This window comes from Juglans microcarpa x Juglans regia, chromosome 4D (genome assembly GCF_004785595.1).
Source record: "Juglans microcarpa x Juglans regia isolate MS1-56 chromosome 4D, Jm3101_v1.0, whole genome shotgun sequence".
NCBI lineage: Eukaryota > Viridiplantae > Streptophyta > Magnoliopsida > Fagales > Juglandaceae > Juglans > Juglans microcarpa x Juglans regia.
This window is the reverse complement of record NC_054600.1, coordinates 757,992-782,488: the sequence shown is the minus strand read 5'-3', so window position 1 is coordinate 782,488 and position 24,497 is coordinate 757,992. Positions and strand designations below refer to the sequence as shown.

General features: G+C 33.2%; 3 protein-coding genes across 9 annotated transcripts; 1 reads left to right on the top strand and 2 right to left on the bottom strand.

Annotated features, from left to right (window-relative positions):
* Positions 1 to 635: 635 nt before the first annotated feature.
* On the top strand, positions 636 to 2,116 carry LOC121261442 (ganglioside-induced differentiation-associated protein 2-like). Its single transcript, XM_041163805.1, has 3 exons — positions 636 to 945; positions 1,045 to 1,309; positions 1,508 to 2,116. The coding sequence occupies exons 1-3, from the start codon at positions 642 to 644 to the stop codon at positions 1,725 to 1,727; spliced, it is 789 nt and encodes a 262-aa protein (XP_041019739.1). The 5' UTR covers positions 636 to 641; the 3' UTR covers positions 1,728 to 2,116.
* A 2,264-nt stretch (positions 2,117 to 4,380) lies between these two features.
* On the bottom strand, positions 4,381 to 6,454 carry LOC121261440 (UPF0548 protein At2g17695). Of its 7 annotated transcripts, none has more exons than XM_041163801.1 (5): positions 6,353 to 6,454; positions 5,880 to 5,940; positions 5,596 to 5,772; positions 5,305 to 5,503; positions 4,381 to 4,623 (listed from the first exon to the last, which is right to left on the bottom strand). In XM_041163801.1, exons 2-5 carry the CDS (start codon positions 5,936 to 5,938, stop codon positions 4,435 to 4,437), a joined length of 624 nt encoding a protein of 207 aa, XP_041019735.1. In that variant the 5' UTR covers positions 5,939 to 5,940; positions 6,353 to 6,454; the 3' UTR covers positions 4,381 to 4,434. The 7 variants fall into 7 exon arrangements, with proteins under 7 accessions (XP_041019735.1, XP_041019738.1, XP_041019734.1 ...); XM_041163804.1 differs by having other exon boundaries at positions 5,880 to 5,993; positions 6,353 to 6,446; XM_041163800.1 differs by having other exon boundaries at positions 5,596 to 5,767; positions 5,872 to 5,993; positions 6,353 to 6,405.
* A 1,346-nt stretch (positions 6,455 to 7,800) lies between these two features.
* LOC121261439 (putative F-box protein At1g65770) lies at positions 7,801 to 9,168 on the bottom strand. Its single transcript, XM_041163796.1, has one exon. The coding sequence runs from the start codon at positions 9,082 to 9,084 to the stop codon at positions 7,939 to 7,941; it is 1,146 nt and encodes a 381-aa protein (XP_041019730.1). The 5' UTR covers positions 9,085 to 9,168; the 3' UTR covers positions 7,801 to 7,938.
* Positions 9,169 to 24,497: the final 15,329 nt, after the last annotated feature.

Below are 24,497 nucleotides of genomic sequence, written 5' to 3'. Positions count from 1 at the left end.
TATAATAATATTTTATTCAACTTTTAACAAAACATATAATCTCATTTCATCTCATCTGAACTACGTAACCAAATTCCTACCTTTTTCATCACTTTTTTTTTTTTTTTTTTTTTTTCAAATTTGATTGAGCACCTAAGTTCCTACCTTTTCGAAACAATAAAAATTGAGTTAGGAAGATTAAACGAAGGCACATAAAAAGAGTTTGCCATGATTTGTGACAAAGAAAGTGAGAGCACAACCAACCAAAAATACCTGCTTCCAAGCAATTGCATGGAAAATGGACACAAGGAACATTCGTACATTGTTGCCGACTTCGACTTATATCTCATAATTCATCCAATCTAGACAAAACCTTTTACAATTATTCTTAAAAATCTCAATTTATTTAACATAATTAAAATTTAAAATTTAAATCTTATAAATTAAATTTTAAAATTTAAATAGTGAAAATAAAAGAAGGAAAATACGTAATATATTATAAAAAATTATTAAAATTAATATTGTAAAAATAATAATAAATAAATATAGTTCTGTTCATAATATAGTATTATAAAAATTTATAATTAGTAAAAAATTAGTCCGGCGAAAATATTAGGTGTATTCATGCAGACGTGAATATGGTTTTTCGGTACAAAAAGAAGATGCTTGAGAATATCCCCTCCGATTTTCCGAACCCGGATCTCTATCTCTTTAATTACGCTTGTCCTCTCCTATATCAATACAATTTCTTTCTTTCTTTCTCCCTCCAACCCAGTCCAATTTCTCTGCCTCTCCCCCTCTCTCCTCTGTTTCTTCCAAAATTCAAAACCAAGAAAATGTGTGCCCACACTTGCCAATCCCAACGACAACAACAGCAACTCATTGAAGAACTGGAGATCTTCAAGATCAAAGGCAGAGACAGACGTGGTCGCAAGATCCTTCGCATTGTTGGAAAATTCTTCCCCTGTAATCTATCTCCTCCCTCTCTCTGTCTTGAATTTTTCAAATTATCTAATCTAAATCTTGGATTTGAAACATGATTTTATTTTTGTTTGGTCTCGTTAGCTAGGAGTTTGAGTGTCGACGTGGTGAACAAGCACCTGGAGCAGAAGGTGTATCCGAAATTGGGGAAAAAGGCATTCTCGGTGGTGTACGTGCACACAGGCGTTCAAAGGTGCGAGAATTTTCCCGGAATCTCAGCCCTAAGATCAATCTACGAGGGGATTCCGGTGGACGTGAAGGAGAATCTTGAGGCTGTGTACTTTGTCCACCCGGACTTGCAGGCCAGGCTCTTCCTCGCCACCTTCGGTCGGCTTCTCTTCAGCGGAGGGTGATAACTACAAACTATCCCTATAATGAATAGTATCACAAAAAACCTTAAAACTCATCAAATTGATCAAATTCATTTATTCAATCTTCTGTCCAAATTAGAAGAATTCATCGATAATCATGGAGACAACAACATGAACCTCGACTCGAGTCGCATGCTAATGACGTGGGTTTTGCGTGTATCTAAAAATGTGGGCAGGCTATACGGGAAGCTGAGGTACGTGAGCAGGCTGGATTTGCTGTGGGAGCACGTGAGGAGGAATGAGATTGAGATCCCGGAGTTCGTGTATGATCATGATGAAGATTTGGAGTACCGTCCGATGATGGATTATGGTTTGGAGAGCGACCATCCTAGGATCTACGGTGCACCCGCGGTGGATTCGCCCGTTCCATTGTACTCCATGAGGTGCATCTCATAAAGAACAGAGAGTATGGATGGGCCTTGTGGTCAACCTTTTCTCAATGTGAGTGATAGGCTTTTCTTACTTTTTTCTTTGGGTTTGGGCCTATTTTTTTATTTTTCGATAGGACCTAGTTTTGTTAATCGAGGATGTTTTCTGATCGGGTCGGGTGTCTCGGGTCGATATGTCGGAATAGATGGAAAAAGGGAACATTTTTGAGGCGTGGACGACCCTCAGCTGCCATGCCTGTGGAAGCTAGACAACCAGAAAAATTACTCCTCAAACATACACTCCGTCACCTTATATATATTTGTTTTTTCATAGAGATTCTTTGTGTGGACTGTTGTTGTAACTAATAAGGTTGCTTGAAGGAGTCAAATTTTGGTGGGTGTTTTCGTTTTTGGCTATCAAATGTGAAAGAAATTGCTGAATTTATTGAGTTCTATTTAAAAACGACAAAAAAGACAAGGTCGTCCTCCATAGTTGAGGTCTCGAGAACTCTACGAACAGGTATGGTTGCGCATGTTATTGTTGAATTGTAATTTTATACGTTTGTAATATTAGTTTTATTATACGTTAAAATTTGAAAAATATTAAAAAATATTTTTTTAAGATATTGTGGTTATTAATAAAATAGATTTTAATTTTTATGTGAAATTATATCAATAAGATCAAATGAGTTATACGTTTTAGTTCAATTTATTTATATGAAACAAACGAGTTTAAATAAGTTATGTTGTATTAATATATTTTTAATTAATTATTAAACGGGTGAAATAATATGACTTATTATAAAAATAAGTTGGTTAAGATTTGAAAATTTGTTACGTTTAGTTTAACGGATTGGGTTCGAGTTGATCTATATAATCAAATATTCATAACTTGACGTGATATGAACACAAACCAAAAAACACGATTTGCCACTCTTAACCATTTCTCGATTTGTGTCATCTTATCTTGTTGCGAGTTTGGAAGTATATTTTATAAATCACATTATTATTTTATTTTTATCTTATTATATAAGATGTGATGTATTTATTATTATTGAATGATTCTTTATCATCATCTAAGTTTGTAACGATAAATATATTATATCTTAGATAGTGAAATAAAAATAAGATAATAATGTGATATATAGCATTACTCATCTTTTACTTAATAATAAATATATTTAAAATTGTTTTTGTTTTTTAAAATAAGCACACGTCGAATTTCTGACAAATACTCCATTATAATTAATTAATATGCTTGAAAAAAATCAAATAAATAAAAAATGGGCTATGGGGTTTTAGTTTCGATCAATTTCCATTATTCTTCAAAATTTCAAGGGTGAACCGTTTGAAGCAAAGGTTTTGAACATCCCACTAAGCGGATTGCGATTCCGTCGCCAAAGTCTGCGGTTAGTTGGTTTATACTGTATTTTGTTGCTCTGGAATATTCGGAAAAAAAGAAACCTGCTTCCTCCCCCTTCAAGATCTTAATTTAAAAAAGAAAAAAACACGAAAACATAATTGGATAGGTAGTAACATCGGATGGTCCTGATATGAACATTATCATGAACAGTTTTTTCTTCTGTGGATGTTCTCTCTCCGGAGCATGTCTCACGTTAATCCATTTTGGCCTTCCCCAACTTGGCTTAGCGTTAAGGTGTACTGCATGCTGTAGTGTCTTCTTAACTACCCCAATCTTCCTCTCCTTAGTTTTCTCAGGATGGAATCCAAATCCTTGAGTCTTATGTATCACGCTGTGTTAATCACCATTAGTATATGAAAAAATATATTCCGCCGCTTATTTATTTAAAAAAAAGGAATAGATATGAAACTCACACAAAAAAATAAAATTTTTAATAGTCAACTTCACTCTTTTAAAAGCATACAGTGTGCATAGTCCATAAATATATCTAGCATTGGCCGTTTGAATTCAAAACCCACCCCAACTTATATTATCAATTATTACAACTTTCTTAAATTCTCATACAAAATATAATAAACAATTCAACTTTTTCAAATCACAAAACAACTTTATCAAATTTTTACATAAAATATAATAAACAATTCAACTTTTATTTTACTATTCATAAATTATTTCAACTCATCTTTGAATTTAAACTGCTCCTAAGCTTGGGTTGGGTAATAGTTAACACTCCAAGCATCTACTTATGAGTCATGACCCGACTTGGTTTTGCGCAGGGAATTAAAGCAGATTAGCGGGCGTTTGCGATTCCGGAAAGAACATTAATGGGTCAATTTTCTTTTTCAGCCAGAATACTGAGGGTCCTTTTCCCTTCTTGTGGTCCAATTTCTCATGGGTAAGAACAGTATTAATGGGTTAATTTTCTTTTTTGGATTGGCACTGAGTGTCACGCTATTGACTATTCAGAAGGATACGAAGTTGAATAAGATGTAGATTGCATTTAGCTGTGTTAATGAAAATGGACTTACGGACTGAGTCAGGACCTCATCTTCTTTCCCCTTTTATTTGAATGTTTGGTCATGGTCCGAGAATCGTGGTTTTCACCTACTCAACCCCGAACCCGGAGCTGGAAACGAATATCTCATATTAGGAAAAATATCTTCCAAATAAATGGCCAAGATGAAATTTCTTCATTCAGTGGATGATTCTCATGATGTATCCATGTAAACAAGATATCATAGTTTGCTGGAAAAGTATAAGCGAAGAAGGGCTGAAAATTTTTTAAGATCAGGAGTTCACATTCGCATTCACATCACTGCTGTGAAGCAGTCGAATGTTTCACAACTGCATTGGTAGATTGATGAGCAAAGTACTTTTGCCGTAGTTTAACATATGGATACCCAATAAATGACAAAAAGTGGGCAGGTTTCGATAAGGAAAGTATTTCATACCACACTTGGTTGTTCTCATCCAACTCAATTGAGAAACGTTCTTCCCCAGCCTGTTTGATGACGAAATTCCAAGCCGTGTATCAGTAGAAGAGATAATATCTTAGGATACAGAATGGTGTACATTTACTGAAAATAATAGTTCAGTTGCAGCAAGTTTAATCACTAGCATGTCAAGATGATGAAGTAAAAATGCAAGTGATGGAACTTTTTTCCTCTTTAAATGTAGAATCTTCAGGACTACAACTAGCCAAAGTGATGGGCAACTGAGGAACAAACTATCACACCTATAAAATTAGGAAACAATTATGTTATGGCGTAACATAGAATGACGAATGATTCTACCTACAGAAGTAGCAAGGAAATTAAATAGTAATGTATGACAGTCTTAACACACAAAGAGATGGTGGATGTGCTAGAGCCAAAAAATGGATAGATAAATGGCTAGATCTTCACTGGAACAATATTAAGTCATATCACAGGCATCAGCTAGAACTAATCTTCCAAAGAGCCAAGCATTGGAACAGAGAAAGAGAGAATGGAGAACTCTTGAAATAAGGGGGCAACATGGTCCAATGACACGGCAACTTAAGAAAATATAAGCTCAGAGTCAGATGGTCCTACCTGAACCTTGATCTCTATTTTCTACAGCTATTGAAGCAGAAAGGTGTCGAAACAACCTTTAAGTTCCCTAGCTACAATATGTGAGGAATAACAAATGAAAAAACACTAACCAGAAGGTGGCCTTGAAGGGTACCGCTACCAAATCCAAAAGAAGCCAAGGCCTTGTTAGCTTTTCTAGTTTCATGTACATACACAACCTCAAGAGGCATCATGACCCATGGGAGAAACTCCTTGAGGCAAACACAGAATTTGACTCCACTCTGAATGGGAGTCTTGGGATCAACAAATGCCCAATCAAGTCCAAAATGCCTGCACAAAACATATTTCAGACACAGAATTAGCGTTTCCACCCACAACTTTTCAAGGGTTCTCTACATCTAAAAGACAAATGTTCTGCACACCTCCAAGTCTGAAGAGCGCTTTTACCCTTTTCATAAGTCTCTAGACCAGAACCAACTAAGACACGCGCGTGGTTTAGTAAGAAACCGTCTTTTGAGAGCTCCTTGTCTTCTTGGAGATAAGACAAAGGCTTAGCAGTAGCTCCTCTGAATTTAGAGTCATAGTTGAATGCACCTGACCTGGTGATAATAAGCTATTAATCATCATACATTAGTTCAGTTAAAAAAATTAAGGGATGAAAAAGATTTCAATTTCTTTGCTAAAAAGAGAATCCAAGCCTTTATACTTGTTGATGCAGGCCTTCTGTTCTTGAGGAGAGGGCCGATCCCAGCATAGGAAAACCATCCCTACCAAATATATATCGATAATCTTCAACTGGGTAGCTACCAAAGTGCTAAAACTGAACGAATGAAAACAAAGTAATGCTATTGAAGTAAACATACAGATAGATTCATAAAAGCCGAGTTTTTTACCAGAACGAATTTATATAAATTGAAGCAAACAAGCTTATGAAAGGAGGCGAATTCAACAAATTTCCAGACAGATTTGCAGTGATTAAATTATTCTGAAGGTAGCAATTAGTAGAGCGAGATAGAAACCTGCGGCAGCTCGAATTTACAGAGTTCGCGAGAAAAAAAGGGGATAGTTGTACGCCAGAAATACAACAAACAGGCAATCGAATGCGTTTGATAAAGAAACTGCACTCAACATTCATTCTATACGAAATGAAAAGATCAAGACAATGTAAGTAGTTCTAACCTTTTAGCTCGAAGAAGTTGCTGACGGTTTGGCGTCAAAGATCGGGCAGAGAGACAAAGAGAGAGAGACAGAGAGAGCACCCTTGAGTCTTGTGGACAAGAAACTAGAAAGCTCTCTCTCTACTCCACGGATTAAGATTTATTTATATTTTTATAATTCAAACAATTTATGTAAAATAAAAAACTTTATATATTAGATAGAAATATAAATAAAGTCGTAAAATAGTAGCATGGATAATAAAAAAGTTGTAGGAATATAATTAAATTTATTCTTATAAAATGTGTTTGAATTGAAAAGGTATAAAAAATATGATCCATCCACCTACTTGTCTACGCTTTTTTTTTTTTTCGTTCTCAATTAGCATTTTTAACTTAAAACTATAATTGTAAAAATGTCTCAAGCTTAATTATTGCCTTGTAAAAGTGAAATTTCTTGTTTACAAAAAATGCTTAGATGCATTAGGTAATATTCCTCTTTTATGAATAGTTTTTTTTTTAATAAATTAAGTTATCGCCATTTTTTTTAAATATAATTAAAAAAATACTTTTTTTAAACTATACTTCAAAAAAACTTTGAAGTGCTTCGGTGGCTGGCTGCCTACAAAATTGGGGTAGTCGAACCATTTTTGGGGAGGCTGGCATTCCGAGAGTGGTCGTGACACCATCGAAATGGGCGACACAACCGCCCCATGACACCGGGTGGCCTTTTCCTTGAAATCCAAAGGAAAAAAAAAAAAAAAAAAGAGTTAAAAAAAAAATAAAAAAGGAACAACTCAAGCTCCATCTTTGTACCAGAAACAATCCCATGATATAGCTGAAAAGAAATCGTCTTTTTTGATGGTATGTTACAATGGCTCCACCTTCCTTAACAGCTCACCGGTATAGATCAAAGCTAAGAAATACTACATAAAAGGAACAAATTTGGTTTCCTAGCGACCAAAAGAATGCAGAATTCTTTGCATAATTCCACTTCCAACACCTGGTTCCTATTCTCTTGAATGCCTTGTGCAGGCTTACAAAGAAAAAAGAAAGATATAGACTAATCTTGATCTAACACATCTTCATCCTAATCGTGTTATCTTCTTAACTGAGAGCAACCTTAATCTTCATCAACTGCGATGAACATTATCCACAACGGTCCTCTATAAAAAATGAAAGATCAAAGCTTATATAGTGTCATCCAATTGTTTAGTGTTATACGATTCATCAATCAATTTCAACTTCTCCTAGAAGGGAAAGTCTGCCAGGACCTTGCCAAATGGCGAAAAGGATCCCAACAATAATCTCTCTAATCATCATATTATCTGCTGTACATTTACACTGTTACAAATAGTCTATAGGCCATGTCCATAAGTGGGAATTTCAGACATTCCATTGAAAACATTGGTTCAATGAGATAATCAACACCTCTGACGCGCTAAGCGACACAGCTGGAGAAAGATCAAGAGATGTTGCAAATCAAACTGAATTCATAAAGGGCACAACATCATAGAGAAGTTGATCTCTACTGAGACTATCCCATACAGAAGTAATTAGTAATCTAACAACATTAAATATCAGATTTAAGTGTTACAAGGCAGCTTACACTCAGCATTTGGAGGAACTCAGATTTGGGAAGCGCCAAGATAGCGGTGGCCGAAATATATGAGAAAAGTCCGGGAAATATTGGATCTTGCTAAAACTACCATCCCCCAAGTTGAAGACAAAAAAGTCATTTTCAACAGTGAAGTAAATGCAATTCCCTTTACAACCAGGGAATTCTCGAGCTGAAACAGAGAAGGAACAGTCGTCACCCAAGATGAACATCGTATCGCCCAAGTTCTTCACTAAAACCCAAGTACCCCACTCTTGGTCCAGCTTATAGACTTTGAAATCAATTGTCCTAGGGTAGACATTAGAGCTAAGGAGATTAGCAAAGATGTTCTCATCACGGTATCTTCTTGGACTCGGCTCTCCATCAAAGTATCTATCAAGAACATAGAGTTCTCCGCACGACTCCACCAAATGCTTCTGGCAACCCAAGCCACACAACGGGGGCGAAAACTGTATCAACTTCAACGATGAATCAATCCAGGAAACTGTTCCCAATTTGTCAATAACATAGAACTGCCCCTTATATACAATAATGTCATCATAATGAGAATATTGCTTATCTACAAGGGTCCATCTCTCATCTCCATATTTAGCGTAACCCAATTTTCCATCTAGATATATAACGAATACCACACAGTCCTCAGCACGAGTCCACGCAGAGTTGGGGAAAAGCACCACTTTGTTCACAGCAGTAAAAGATTTGCCACTAGGATATTTTACTACTTTATATGCTTTGCTTACCTCCAAGACCCGAAAATCCAATAGATTTATCACCTTGGGAAAAGACACGGGGAGAACACTGATAGGGCGGCCTGAAAGGGGGTTCAGAAAACGTAGTTTACCAGGTTCAGACTCTTCGACCCTGATCAACCAGCTTTTAGAAGGATTTGGATTCTGGTGTGCCAGCTCAAGACGATAGAAGGTAGTTAACGAGACAAAGGCCTCGCCTCCCTGGCCGATTGGGCTGGGAAAAGGGAGAGGCAGAGAAGGAGAGATCTCGCGGAAGGAAGGGATGGAGGATCGCCATGAAGCACAGACGCTGCGAAACCGGAGAACTTCGGCGCTAGATTTGAGGCTTCTGCCGATGCATGGCAGGAGTTCCTTTGGAAGATCGGACCAATCGACGATTCTCTCCGCCATTTTTTTGTTGGTTGACTTGCAGAATGATTTCGCACCAAGTCACGACGGAACGGAGTACAAGAAAATGCCCATCAGCGTGCTTTCTCGGCCACTTTTGATCGATGCCACGTCATTTTAAAGAAAGCATCGTCCCATAATTAAAAATAATTTTCTTATTCATTGTCCCATTACCATTTTTTTTATTCTTTTAGTCATCCTTACATTACATACTATTTATTTTCTTCTCTTATTAAATATGTAGTATATACATAATTAGTAGAAAAAATCAATTAGCTAGTTTAAGAGGAATAAAATTAAAAGAAATTAAAAAAATTAAAAAAAGTATGACGTGTGGTATGTAAGAATGATGAGTAGTAAAACTCTTTTTATAATATTGTTACTTAATCATTTGAAATTTACAACTTAGATGACATTTTAATGTATCACCGTCACGTAGTACCACATGATTTATTAAAAAGAAATATTAAAATATATTTAAACCAAATGAGTATTTGAAAATACAAAAATAAGAAGACTGAAACAATAGATTCTTTTTATCCCTTTTATGTTAGCGTTTTAAATGTTTTTAATAAACTACGTGGTGCAAAAAAGCCACCTAATAAATACCTTTCAGTTGACCAAGTAGCATTATTCATTTTTAAACTACTAACAATGAAAATTGAAATATGAGGTTTTAGATTTTAAAAAAAAAAACGTATAGTGTTTTAATTAATAATATTAGTGATAATACAAGTTTTATTACATATACTTTATAAATTTCAAACTAAACTAAAGTTGATAAGATTTTTGTGATAAAATTAATAACTTTCATAATTTCTTATTTGATTGAGGATGTGCCAATGATTATAAAAAAATTTATCACAAAAATCTTATAAACTTTAGTAATAAAAATTGTATTATCACTAATATTATTAAAATTCACCCCCCCTCCCCCCAATTTTTTTTTTTATTTTAGTTCTGGCCCTAAGTTCTAATTCTCAATTGACCCTATTCTTTTATTAAGGGAAAAAGAAGAAGATAAATTCATGCATGTGGGCCGCGTTGTGTTTGAGGGTTTGGGTTATAATGTTAATTTTGGGTTTCTAAAGGAGTTGTCCGGCCCTCAAGGAAAAACTAATGGGCCAAGTTATGGATTCATAATCAGTTTCTACCATGGTAAAGAAATCTATTACGACGGATTTACAAACCAAAAGCATTGGAAATTGTGCAGTCAAATGCAAATAAAAACATATATTTAGCTTGCAATTCTATTAAAACTACTACATTGAGTTAGCCAAATATAAATATTTTATGTACTATGAATAATATTTCTACATATTTCTAGATTAACTGTTCACCATTTATAATTTTTATTTTATTACTTCTCTCTCGCGCCAAAGCTTCTCCTTCTCTCTCAATAAAAGCCCTTCTCTAGATAAAAACCCTTGCAACTCTCTCTTGACGGATCTCGCGATGGAATTAGTAAGATTTTCTCCCTCTATTCTCTATTTCTTCTCTCTCTCTCTAGCCGAGTGAAGGTTTCCTATTTCTCCCTCTCAAAACTCTTAATTTTGTAATGAATTTTTGATACATGGAATTTGTATTGTATATACATTCTTGTAATGGAATGGCATTGACTTGTGAAATTATTCATGTATTTTGAACTTTCTCTATATTCATGTAATGGATTTTGAGACAGTAGATGAAATTAGTTGATGTTCAATTTTAAGTTGATAAAATTGGTGTTGGCAGCAAATGAACTTTCTCTATATACTGCAAGTATTCTGAACTTTCTCTATATTGTATATAAATTTAGTTGATGTTTAATTTTAAGACAGCACATGTTATCATTATGTATAGGGTTTCTTCATGTAGATGTTGTCGTAGATCTTTTGTAGTGGGTCAAAGAAGTGGGGGAGAGTTTCTGTACTCCGACGGGCTGGCATGCATGCCATACCTTCTATAATAAAAAGAGCCTATACGTACATAAACAGTGATTTTTCTTCAAGTTTTGTTTTCCCATTCTGTCCTTCTTTGGTCTTGCTTTTTCTCCATTTTTTTTTTCTTTTTCCATTTTATCCCTCTTTATTCTTACTTTTTATTCTTGTCATTGTATTTCTTCTATTTAAAAAATTACATTTTTTCCTTTTATTTTATTACTTTCTGACCGAGTTTATCTTTTTTATACTCACTCATTCACTTCAAATCGTTTAAAATTTTATTTTATAATTTTCGTAATACAAATGATAAAACAATTTATTTGAACTAATCTATTATTCTTATAATCGAAACCAAAAAATGTAAATAATTTGGAATCATTGTTGTAACGATCTTCCATTATTTTATTCAAATTTTATTTACTTATCTGATTCTCTTTTGGGGATAAGAGGAACATCCTAGCTATTTTTATTATTATTATTATGACAATATGTGTTATTTTGTTTGTGGGGAATGGAATAAGTATTTCAAATTGTATAATCCTTTTTTGAATGAACCATTCTTCCTATTTTTTATACTTATCTTTTTTTATTTCTATATTGATGATGCAAATGCTCTAAATTCATTCCATACAGGAGCACCTGCCTTATTTGTAACACGTGGCAGATCAACTTTCTAAAAAAGAATAGATCATTCAACTCACTGCATACATGGATCAATGGAAACAACAACATCACAAAAAATTCAACATCATTTCCATTCATGTCGTAAAAGAAGCATCAACATAGCTCTTGAATGAATGCATCCTCCAAACTATACAATAGCCACTTTGATAGAATTAGAATAGATGATCCAATAGAAGAGACTTTTAGCTATCCTTCTTTATATTTTAAAGAAAAATGTATTTTACAAGAATCATTAGGAGTGCTCTCACCCGCCATGCATGCATGCATGCATGTCAGGACTATTGTATGTATTGTTTTGCATTGACAGATCAATCGCTTTATTTTTACCTATTAATTAATATTCTCTCATTTTCCTTTTGGGACTTTACAAATATTTCTTCATTTGGTACATAAACCTATTTCAACTCATCTCAATTCATCATTATAACTAGGGATGTAAACCAGTCGGTCCGGACCAGAGAAACCGACCGGACCAACCGGTTCGGTCCGGACCCGACCGAACCGATCAAATGCATGGTCGGTTTCGGTCCAAACACTACATAAATTTCGGTCTTCGGTTCGGTCCCGGGGTGGAGATTTCTCGGACCGGACCGACCAAATAAAAAAATAAAATATTATATATATTATTTATATAATAATTATACAATTAACAATATAAAATTTTAAATATGTTATTAATACTTGTTAATATTTTATAAATTAACAATATTTTATATATATTTTCATCTAACCTATTACTATTAACAATATAAAATTTTAAATATGTTTTTAACACTTGTTAATATTCTATGAATTAACTAATATATAATACCAATTAGTTAATTATATAGTAATTATATAAATTAATAATATAATTTTTATTTAATTTATTATCATTGACCATATAAAATATTTTTTTATTGAGTTTGTTACATAATCCACATTAATAAGTCACTTAATTTAATTTAGTATTTTAAATAATTTTTTTATTAATTTATTTAAAAAAAAATAGGCCGGACCGAATGGATCGACCGGACCAGACCGGACCGATAACTATGGGGTGTTCGGTTCGGTCCGGTCCGGTCCGGTGATGGACCGAATATTTTCGGTCCATCACCGGACCGGACCGGACCGACTGGTTTACACCCCTAATTACAACTTTTTCAAATTCCAATATAAAATATAATAAACAATTCAACTTTTTCAAATACTAAAATAATAATAATATTAAAAAATAATATTCTAACAATATTTTATCATCTCAACTCAACTCAGTTTAACATCCAAACGCATATATGTTTCCTTGTTGATCACGTCCGCCAAAATCAAAATAAAAACCAATAATATATATTATATATATATATATATATATATATCGGATAGCTAGGCCCAAATATTTATTTTATTTTTGATATTTTCGTAATATATTTACTGTACTTATATGATAAAAAAGTTATAAATATAATGTTAGAAACAACAAAGTAATTAATAAATTTATTGATATAAGAGTTTTCCTTATTTAAAAAAAAATTGAGATGCTCGACATTAAACATATAGAAAGAATGATATTAAAAGATTTTTTTTTTTTAAAAAAAAATGAAGAAAAGTGAATACATAATATGTCTAGAAAAGATAAAATATAATATAATACAAAAGAGAGAAAAGAAAAAAAGAAAAACCTAAAGGAGGCTCGGAGGAAAATAAAAAGATTACATGCTATGAGTTCTTAGGAACCAAAATCTTAAGTTTCTAATAGAAAATCAATTTTCTGCTGGAGTTGCGGTACGTAGATTAATGTAACGAAAACCAATATGTGTATATATTTTTAATATTTTAAAATAAACTTAGGTATCGTTTGGATTCGAAGATGAGTTGAGATAGGTTGTGAATAGTAGTGAGATGAGTTGTGAATAGTAGTGAGATTTGTGAGTTAAAGTTGATGAATAATAATGAATAGTAGTGAGATAAGTTAAGATGAATTGAAATGAGTTGAGATGACTTGCGAATACACACTGGGCCTTATACAATTATGTTTAAAAAAAATCTTAAAATTAAAATAATATCCTTTAAAATGATTTTTTTTTCTTTTTACTCTCATTCATTAATGAGGATGCACATATAATTTCTCACTCAAGATTGCAAATAAAATTTCTTATTAAAAATATTATTTAAACGTACGCATATGTATATGCTAGTACTTAAGGGAATTATTTCAAATTTTTTTGGTATGAAAATAGTCATTGTAAATATTTTTTATTTCACTAATGAAGAAATATTTTAATTTATTTCCAAAAACTAACCCAAGTTACTGATCCTATTTTCATGATTAAATTCTATGAACAGCTGGGAAATTTCTGTAGCTCCAAGTAGCCGCGGGTAGAAAGATCATACTGATCATGCATGCAGTGGTCATATCATATACGATCACATATAACAGATGCAGCCCACAACATGTATATGTCGATCTTGCTTTTACACTTGAATTCCTTATGAAGAGAAAGTCATGAAAACTGGACCCCAATTACTTCATGAAAAACTGATTATGGGATCTTCAGTCACAGAAATTTGCAAGATTTTATGTATGTACTCTCACAGACTCATGCCACCTTGCTACTAACCCATACTAGCTAGCTACTGCCTGCCAGAACTATATATTGCATGTAGTTATTTGTTCTTTTTTGCATTGACAGATCGATTTATACCTTTCTTAGTCTCTCCTTTCACTCACAAATCTTCAAATAAAATCATGTCCAACAGCTCGAGATCGAAATATGAGAGTTCCGGTGAGGATTCAGACAGTAAATATTGTTCAGAAAATATATATTACCAAAATTTCTGGTGCCAATTGTGCAGAGTTGGGGAGAGATTGCTTTTCCCGAAGTAGCCGCGCTCCTAAGGACACCCATTCCAAATGCAATCTTCTCTAATGTCCCGAATCAGAATGCGGAAATCTCTTAAGTGATCGCATAGAACAATATTTAATACATGGCATTCAAAGTAAGTGCACCGATTTTATAGATTATTGTGTATTTTATATGTTACCACAGAAGACAAAAGCACCAGCAGGATGAAAGCTCCTGAATTTGCTGATATAAATTAGGCCTGCAACCCGACCAGATCAAGTCAGGTTTGGACCCGATCTGACCCACCCGCTTACTAGGAACACACCAACCTGAACTGAATCGATCCAGACCATTCGGATCGGGTTGGACCTTTTTTTTTTTTTTACCCCTTTAACAATATGCAAACTCTACCATGGATTTGAAGCTATCTCGAACAAAATACGAGATAATACAATAAATCCTTTTTTTTTTTACCTTTTACAAAATCAGCAGCAGCTATGAACACTCTAGAAGAAACAATTATTGTTGCAACAAAATATGAATATCAATGTACAAGATTGGTAGAGAATATCGAGTGTGCTTTAGATCAAAGTAGAAATTTTTGCCCATTTCTACATAGTATTTATAGGATTCCAGGTTTGCTTCGGAAATTGAACGAAGAAGCTTACATTCCTCAGGTTATTTCAATAGGGCATTTTCACTACCGCTAGCTAAAATTACAACCCATGGAAAATTATAAATTGAGATTTCTTGAGAATTTCATGAAAAGGGCTAATATAAAGTCGAAGGATTTAGTAAGCATCATAAAAGACTTGGAACAAAGCGTTCGCGAATGTTATGCAGGGACGACAATGGAAATTGAGTTCGACTATTTTATGAAAATGATCATGGTGGACGCGTGCTTCATTATTGAGTTTTTCTTGAGAGATGGCAACTCATGCATGCGTCATCATGCGCGCTTCATCCGACCCACCCGCTTGATTCTACGAAGTTGCCATCTCTCAAGAAAAACTCAATGATGGAGCATGCATCCACTAAGATCATTTTCATAAAATCATCAGACTCAATTTAATTTCCATTGTCATCCCTGCATAACAATCGCGAACACTTTGTTCCAAGTCTTTTATGATGCTTACTAAATCCTTCGATTTTATATCAGCTTGTTTCATGAAATCCTTGAAAAATCTCAGTTTGTAATTTTCCATTGGTTGCAATTTTAGTGAGTGGTAGTGAAAAGACTATTGAAATAACCTGAGGAATGTAAGCTTCTTCGTTCAATTTTCGAAACAAATCTAGAATTCCGTAAATACTACGTAGAAATGGACAAAAATTTCTACTTTGATCTAAAGCACGCTCGATATTCTCTACGAACTTTTGTACACTAATATTCATTTTTTGTTGCAGTAGTAATTGTTTCTTCTGGAGTGTTCATAGCTATTGCTGATTCTGTCAAAGGTAAAAAAAAAATTATTGTATTGTCTTGTATTTTGGTCGAGAGAGCTTTAGAATCCACGATAGAGTTTACAAAATTGTTGAAGAGATAAAAAAAGTCCGATCCGACCCGAATGGTCCGGTCGGTTTGGGTTCAGGTTGGTGTGTTCCTAGTAAGCGGGTGGGCCAGTTTGGGTCCAAACCTAATTTGATCTGGTCGGGTTGCTGGCCTACAGTTGCAGCCATGACAAACTCGAAGCAAACTGCAGTCATGGCCTGATCAATGTCGAGAAATCAGCTTCGTATGTACTTCTTGACTTCATAATTCTCAGTGATCAATAGTCAACGTATCTTAAAAATATCTGGTCGAGTATATATCTTAAAAATATAGAGAATCTTGAACCATTTATAACTCATTTAATAATTAATAACGAATCTTGAAATGCTATACTTTTTCATGATTCATATCAGTCTAGCTATATATCGATTATTATTATCAAGAATATTATATTATAATTCAAATTAACTATAAAGTAAAAACAATCCACTTTTTAGTTAGCATTCATCTGGATACTGTACAGTCAAAAACCTATATTCATTATGCCTCTAATAACATGTGGCGGCGATGGACAAAATATATGGCCGGCCAGGTCCGGTTCTACCTAATAAAGCGCCTGTGATGATGTTGGAGACTTTCTGCTTCGAATAATTTTACGTATAACTGTAAAGTATATAAATATTACGTAATTGATTTGAAAAATAATAAAATTTATTTTAAAAAATTATTTTTGTTTATGTGAGTCTTGACATGTTTTATTTATTTTTTTCAAAACGATTATGCGACGGTTATATAATTTATGATTGTAAATATCTTTTCTCTTTTCAAATATCTATTTGAATATATATGTATTGCAATAATCTTAAATAATGTAGAGGAATTTAAAATTTCTCAACTTCTTTTGCTACACTATTATTATATATTATTATTAGTTAGTACGGTTTTCAACTTTTCGATCAACATTTCATTATGATCATCAAGTACTTCCATTAATTAATTTCAACCAAAATTTATTTTCAATCAAAGTGAAACAAATGGAACAAGCTGTTACAAATAACTAATGTTCTTCAAACCATGCATATGCCAATCAGTGATCCTAAGGAATCGGAGTGACTCAAATTGGCAAACCTAGTGCAGAGAGAGAAGGCTTTGACGGGAATCTTTCCAATTTCCTAGTCTTCCTTATCAAAGAATTCATCGTTGTGATCGAGACTCAGAGACCCATGCAGAATCAAATTCGTTGATATCCACCGAGACGCGGGATGGGATTGCAGAGAACGGTCTTAAACTGAAGAAGTAAGAAACGGACTTGAGTGAAGCGAGAGACGGAGAGGACTGGGAGGAAGAGGGGGGGGGGGGGGGGGGGGGTGTGTTAGGGAAAGCGATTTGGATGCAGAGGCTATGTGATCAAGGAGAAGGAAAGCGACTCTCCACCCCCATTCACTGAAAGCGTTTCCTGTGGATTGTCACAAATCTTTGCTTTTCACCAGCTTCTTGGAGACCTGGTTCTACGCTGCACGCACGCCCTGAAACTTCTATTTCTTTTTCTTGGCATTTGGTGTTCGGAGTTAAAGTCCGACTAAAGTGCAGTTTGGATAGTGAATTGAAATAAAATGAGTTGATCAAAAGAAAATTAAAAATTAAATAAAATATTGTTAGAATATTATTTTTTAATATTATTATTGTTTTAGAATTTAAAAAAGTTAAATTATTTATTATATTTTATGTAAAATTGAAAAAATTTGTAATAATAAAAAATAAAGATGAAACGAGGAAGAAGGTTATCAGAACGAACAAAACATGAAAGCCACACGAACCTAAACGAATTGCAAAGTATAAATATAATTATAACCTGGTTGTTGATACGTACACTACCAGAACTGTATATTATTGTATGTAGTTTCTTGTTCTAATTTTTTGCTTTGAATTAGCTAGTTACAAGTAAACTGTTTATTTACGATCAGTTAGTTTCAACGAGATGATTATTTACAATTAAAATTAATTATCAATAATCTTTTAGTTGCAATAAATTAATCATAAAAATTTATTTTCTGGTAGTATAGGATCACTTTATACCTTTATTATTCTCTACTTTTCCTTTTGGGACTTAAATAATTAATGTTTCTTCGTTGATGCCAAAACCGAAACGGCCAATAATATATATCGGATAGGATTAGTATCCAATTAAATAATTTGTTTTACTTTTAATTAAATAATAATAATAATAATAATAACACTGTGTGCATAAGGAATTAATTAAAAAGACGGGCTCAACTCAGACACGTCCAGAGTCTGAATCATAGCTAGCCAACAACAAACATTATGGTCCGAAGATAAGGATCGATCGTGAGGGAAAGGCCATCAGCAGATCATACGATAATTAGATAGCTTTTATGGTGATCTTATAGTTGTATTTATAACAGAATACATGATATTGTATTAAGAGAAATAATATTTATAATTATGGAGTATGCAAGCGGCATGCAATCTCTTTAAAAAAAATAAATAAATACGAGACTCACATAAAAAAAAAAAATAAACTCTATTATTTTTTAAAACGATTAAATGATACTTATACACCCTATAATTATATCAAATCATAAACTAATATAAATATAAGGAATATGCTACATAGTTATCTAAATTTAATAAATTAATCTGACAGTGCCACGTACTCTTCTTAATTCACGAGGAATTAGTTATTATGATAGCAAAGCGGACACCAACATCCACGAAAAATTCATGTTTTGGCTTCACAAAAATGTCATGGCAGCTTCGGTCGGTTGGGGAGAATCTCTATACATTCCTTGCCTGTAACAAAAATGCAAAACTCTTTTCCAAGAATTGCATTGACATTTGTTAAAAAAGAAAAGAAAAGAATCGTATCAACATGGAGCAGCATTTCAATGAATGGCATCCAAAGTAAGTGTCTCTAATTCGTGGCGTATTGGTTATCTTAAATATATTTAAATTAAAGTAAGTTTCAGTTCTAATAGCTTTTAATCTGCTTGAACTAACAAATGTCGGACCGTTTTAATAGTGCAACATAGAGGTGCGCCAGAACACATTCCAAAATATGTACTCAAACGAATGAGAGAAGTTTTGTGATATGTTTGAAGATCCAGTATATTAAGTAATTTCTTTATTGTTTTGTTTTTTGTTGGGGAATATGGTTTCACTTCAGCAAAATGCTCTGTTTGATGAATCCTCCATTAAAGATGTTAAGATTTTTTCTCAGGTTCTTGGACCCCGTTCTAAATATTTGAGTGATTTAGGATGTTGCGCTAAACCTTCCTCCTCAACCTTATCCATAGACATACGGAGGGAGATGAAAATTCAATTCCAAAAAATGTTCGAACAGATGTAGTTAATGATGTCTCAAGATTTTAGGTCACTACCAACTTAGAACTTAATATTTTCTTACTTTATGCATTTTGACTTCATGCAACATTTGAACAATTATAATGTTTCAATTATAATTCTTAAATGTAGTTTTCTTACTTTAAATTTGTTATCTCCAAAAAAATTTAGGGACGGTCATTTTGAGATAAAATAGAGACAGAAATATTTTGTCTCCAAAATTTTTTTGGAACAAAAATGGCATTTTCGTCTAAAAAATGCCATCTCTTGTAGTGTAAAAGGCATATAAGACCGACATGTATATTTATTGTATTTAATTAAAAAAAATTCTATCAAATGATTTCTATCAAATGATTTTTTCTTTTTCTGTACACAGTAATCACAAATTAATTGTCAATTTATATAAATATTCAAGAGTAGTATTAGAGACAAGCGCTCCAACCGGTATGTATGAGCCAATCACGTCCAAACCGCCGTCAAGAGTACGAATCGAAGCCAACAACAAACATGATCATCTCAAGATAAAGATGAAATAAGCTAAGGAACGGAGCAGATTGGATTAGATTGCTTTCAGTGATCATATTATTATCAAAATTATAATAAAGAACAACTTCTTGTAATTATAAACTACTTTAAATATAATCATATAATATATTTTCTAAATTATTATATGAAGAACGTTTGCCAGCTACATACCATGATTACGTTAGGGAAGCATGCATGCATTTTTGTGGCGTAACTTTGATAGTCCCCTACCGACAAAGCATATATCATAATGTACGTCGAGATCGATTTGATTATATATATTCTCTTGGAATTATTAATGAAGGTTTTTAAGCAGTGTAATTTCAGAATTCTGAACCGCTTTTTTTAAATATTATGCATTTAATATATGGGTTTTGCTACGTACACGTGATGATCATCCTACGCCACAATACTACAAAAGTTTTAATTTTTTTTTTTATTTCTATTAAACTAATTGAGTTATTCTACTCCTCACCCCTACATCATATATATACTTCCTAAGAGAAAAAAAAAAAAAAATCATATACTGCGATGTATGATATAATTAAAATAATGAATAGAATTATTCTTAATATATATATATATGTATGTATATATATATATACACACACTTTCATGCAACAAATAGAGCGCGCAGCCTATATAGCTAGAGACAATAATTTAACGCCCATAGTCTATAGATCATGATCAAATATATAGTCCACGTACGACAAACAGCTTGGCCCTGCAGTTCAACACTTACTAAGACTAGTTTCGAGGAAAATGAAGGTCATGTACTTGCATGCGATCGACCTAAAAGTAGTACTACGTACTCCTCTTAAATATCGACCACTGCCAACTGACTAAAATTCATAGGTGTCACAAAGTTTGTTCCTCCACTATAGAGGGCTCGAGCTGCCAATTCTGAAGCATGTTCAGTTGGATGAAAGTAATCCCAGAACAAGTACTCGCTACGATTAGGACAAAGGTTTGGTGAATACAGAAAATGGCAGGCTTTTTCTCCATTGTATTTTCCTCTGCCACAGCAAGCTGTTTTGATTTCCTTGAAGCCTGAGACATGGCAAGAATGGCATGGTACTGATTATATGTAAGTTTCCTGATCTTATTCCTCATTAATTCATGTCGCTTTCAAAATGGGAATTAAACTTGTTTGACCTGTACTGTAATTAATTAATTGCACAAATCATATATATATATAATATAGAATTAAAGACTAATATATAGATCGGAATCATGTTTTCAATTCAATATTTTGGAAAATATTAGTGTCCGGCCGGCCATGTTGTTGACACAGTGTTTTATTCCTTAAGAGGTACGTATAAATTAATGAAGTTGTTTTAAGTCATGCTTACCGGAGGCCGATCGCGATGGGTTTTTCAAGATACTCATGGTCATTTTATAGGCATCTCCCAGTGAGTACTTCATTTCTTTCAATTCCGAGCTCAATCCTTCCAACAGTTCCTTCATTTTGGTGTAAAACATCCGAGCAAACTCATTCAATTCCTCTTTGCAAAGCCCGCTGACATTAGAACGCTGAGATGGGCAGCACCCAATTGGTGCAACGCTTACAATGGCAAATCTTCGAGCCCCCAGGCCATACATAATCTGCCATTTTAATTTCAGAAAATTTAGTTTTACGTACGTAGAATATTCCGATGTTGGGCTGAGATGGGCGCCTTTTTCAATATTGGGAATCACCATGCATGCATATGGAACAGAAGTGCGTGCTAGTTCCGGATCAAAGATTAAAAATGTAAGAAAGGGCATAGAATTGCAGACCTTTAACTGGTTGTGGAAAGCGAGTTGGAGAGTGGACATAAACTCTGGCTTGGATAAATAGCTATATGTATCTTCATAATCGAAGATGTCGTTAGTTCCGACAATAATGAGGAACAAAGACTTAGAAAGCATACTAGCTGTTTTCGTTGGACCCAATATCTCAGTGATGTTACCCCTAACCATATCAAATTGTTGGATCTGCTCTTTCATTGACACCACCTCTTTCTACAAGATTTCCATATATACACGTAAATTTAGATCATGATCAGTATATTATCTAAAGTTCCAAAATGAATACATTTTATAAGGTATATATAGATGTGATACTTTTCTGAGACAAATTAAATTGTTTACCCATTTTTTTAGTCCTGTGTTGTCAAGGATTCCAGCTGCCCCTGATGCAAAGTTCACACCCAGCTGTAATTTCTCCATATTACTTAACTGACGGCGGAAAAGAAGCTGGAGAAAAGGTTGCGGACTCTTCTCATAACCGAATAGCCTCACTAAGCAATATAGAGATCAAAACATGGCAAAATAGGATCAAATATATTGTTAATAATATTGTGTTCATGCATGATCAGTTGAAACGTCTATTAATTATAAATAACACTTTCCTAGCTAGCTATTTCAAAAGAACTAATTATTTTTAGAGGCTATATATTAATGGCTCATCCAATGATCCTGATGATCATCTGTCTTTCGAAGTAGAACTAAATAAATTATAAATAAGACGTAGCTAGTTGGAGTACTACCAATTTGGTCAGCTGTGTTAAAGCCATTGCTGAACCTCCCTGTTGGCTTGGAGTAGAGAAAGTCGATCCCATTATAAGGGAAGTTGGCCCTCGCTAGTGTAAAGTTCAAATAATTGTTTGTCCCAACATCTGCAATCGAATCGCCGAAAATGAAAATGGGCGGCAGTAGTACTTGTGCCTCGGCTACGTGCATGAAAATCACGACCGCGGCCAAAGAATGGAAATGGAAGTAAGAAAATGAAAATGGGACATTCCGACATTTCTTTGCCATGAGAGCTAGCTAGGCCAACTATATGGCCGCCCAAGCTTCCAATTTCTGTACCTTATGTACGCGGTGTCTCTCACTCTTTTTGCATCTCTCTTCCTACCTTTCTCCCTTAATTTATAGCATCTACGTATATTATATGCAGAAAATATCAAAAAATGAACAAGCTAGCAGGCATGGTTAACTGTGTCATTATCCCAACCTAGAAAGTGATCAGCTAGCTAATATTTTGTTAATTGGCGGATTGATCGAGTAATAATATTATTATATATATCTACTTAATTTTATAGCATAAATTAATTAAAGCTATACCTAGTGATCTCTGCCTATGATATTTTCTTTGATGTTTGAACTGTTCTTTTAACTTTTTTTCAATTCCGGTGATCCCTTGTTTATCTTAGAAAAATTGTATCACTATAAAGATTTGGATAATAAATGAGCAATGATATTAATTTTTTTTATTATTACTTTTTCTTGTTGTTCAATGATTGAAAAATTATTTATTATTTTTCACTTATCAGCTAATCATTTAATCCAAGGATAATAAGAAATGATGGTTAAAATTAAGATGATAAATAACATTTATCTAGTGCAATATACATTAGTTAAATGCAAGCTGTATAGCATACAATTATATATAGAAATTGAAAGAAATTGAAAAAAGGAGAAAATTATACTAAATTAATGACTGTTTAATAATATATTTTTGCTGAAGGAGAGAAATATATATAATTGCTTTGTGAATTGAGAAATTATACATGCGGCGACAAGTTCTGCCTTAGGTAGTAACGATATTTAAATTCGAATCAGCCTGGTAACGGCCTAGGAGGCTTCGCTAGCAACATATATATATTCAAGAATTTATATATATATATATATATATATATATATATATATGGTTTGATAGGGATTGATTTACTTGTTTTTTGTTTGCGTGTAGAAAATTCTGGTCATTTCACTATAAGAAAAACAGATTTTTATGGTCATTTAATTGTAGCGAAAAGACCATTTATGATTAAAACAAATTCATTTTAGCTGTAAATAATTATTTCGTTAGAATTAATTAACCATAAATAAATAATTTTTTTATAGTGTTTATTTAAACGTGGCTTCTTATTGTCACTTTATTTGTCTGATTTTATTGTACAAACTTGCATCGATCTCTGTCGAGGACTACTGGATGTTATAATAAATGTAATGTGTGTTTTTGTCTGCATGTTGTTATCTTTCCGGGCATAACATTTACGGATTTATAGCTCAGAAAAATGAATTTTTATAGGAGTTTCAAGTGATCAGATATGAATATAAGATATATATATATATATATATATATATATATATATTAAACCAACGTAATATTTAATCTAATTACTAAAACTCAGGAAAAAAAAAATGAAATACAAAAACAATTGGGTACGCGGTTCTGATTTGAAAGTCGGATTTTTCAATATATATATTTGATTAAATAATAATGTTCTAAGACTTTAAGACTTGAATATTAAATAATTTTCGGGTGGAAAAGCTAGCTAGCTTCATGAGACGATTCATGCAATATGCATGCATGCATGCCCGATCGAACATGAAGTATTACTTAATTGGAATCGATTTTTGTTATTGCAATAATCCAAAAACTATTTTTTGTCCTTTAATTTTCTTGTTAGCTATATAATAGCTAGCTAGCTAGGTTTATTCGTACCTTTATTAATTTTTTGGGGAAAGAGTTGAATTCATAATTAAACACGGGCTTGAATTATAATTTGAGATGTCCCCATTCCTTATAATTAGCATGAAAATACAATAGTGAAAGAGGTTTCTTTA

Excerpts from the sequence above, each read along its gene's own strand:
- LOC121261442 (XM_041163805.1), top strand. The coding sequence starts at position 642 with ATGCTTGAGAATATCCCCTCCGATTTTCCGAACCCGGATCTCTATCTC. Across the intron at positions 946-1,044 it reads TGTTGGAAAATTCTTCCCCT|CTAGGAGTTTGAGTGTCGAC; the intron begins GTAATCTATCTC and ends TGGTCTCGTTAG. Across the intron at positions 1,310-1,507 it reads CGGCTTCTCTTCAGCGGAGG|GCTATACGGGAAGCTGAGGT; the intron begins GTGATAACTACA and ends AAATGTGGGCAG.
- LOC121261440 (XM_041163797.1), bottom strand. The coding sequence starts at position 6,308 with ATGAATGTTGAGTGCAGTTTCTTTATCAAACGCATTCGATTGCCTGTT. Across the intron at positions 5,941-6,192 it reads GTAAATTCGAGCTGCCGCAG|GGATGGTTTTCCTATGCTGG; the intron begins GTTTCTATCTCG and ends TATATTTGGTAG. Across the intron at positions 5,787-5,879 it reads CAGAAGGCCTGCATCAACAA|CTTATTATCACCAGGTCAGG; the intron begins GTATAAAGGCTT and ends GATGATTAATAG.
- LOC121261439 (XM_041163796.1), bottom strand. The coding sequence starts at position 9,084 with ATGGCGGAGAGAATCGTCGATTGGTCCGATCTTCCAAAGGAACTCCTG.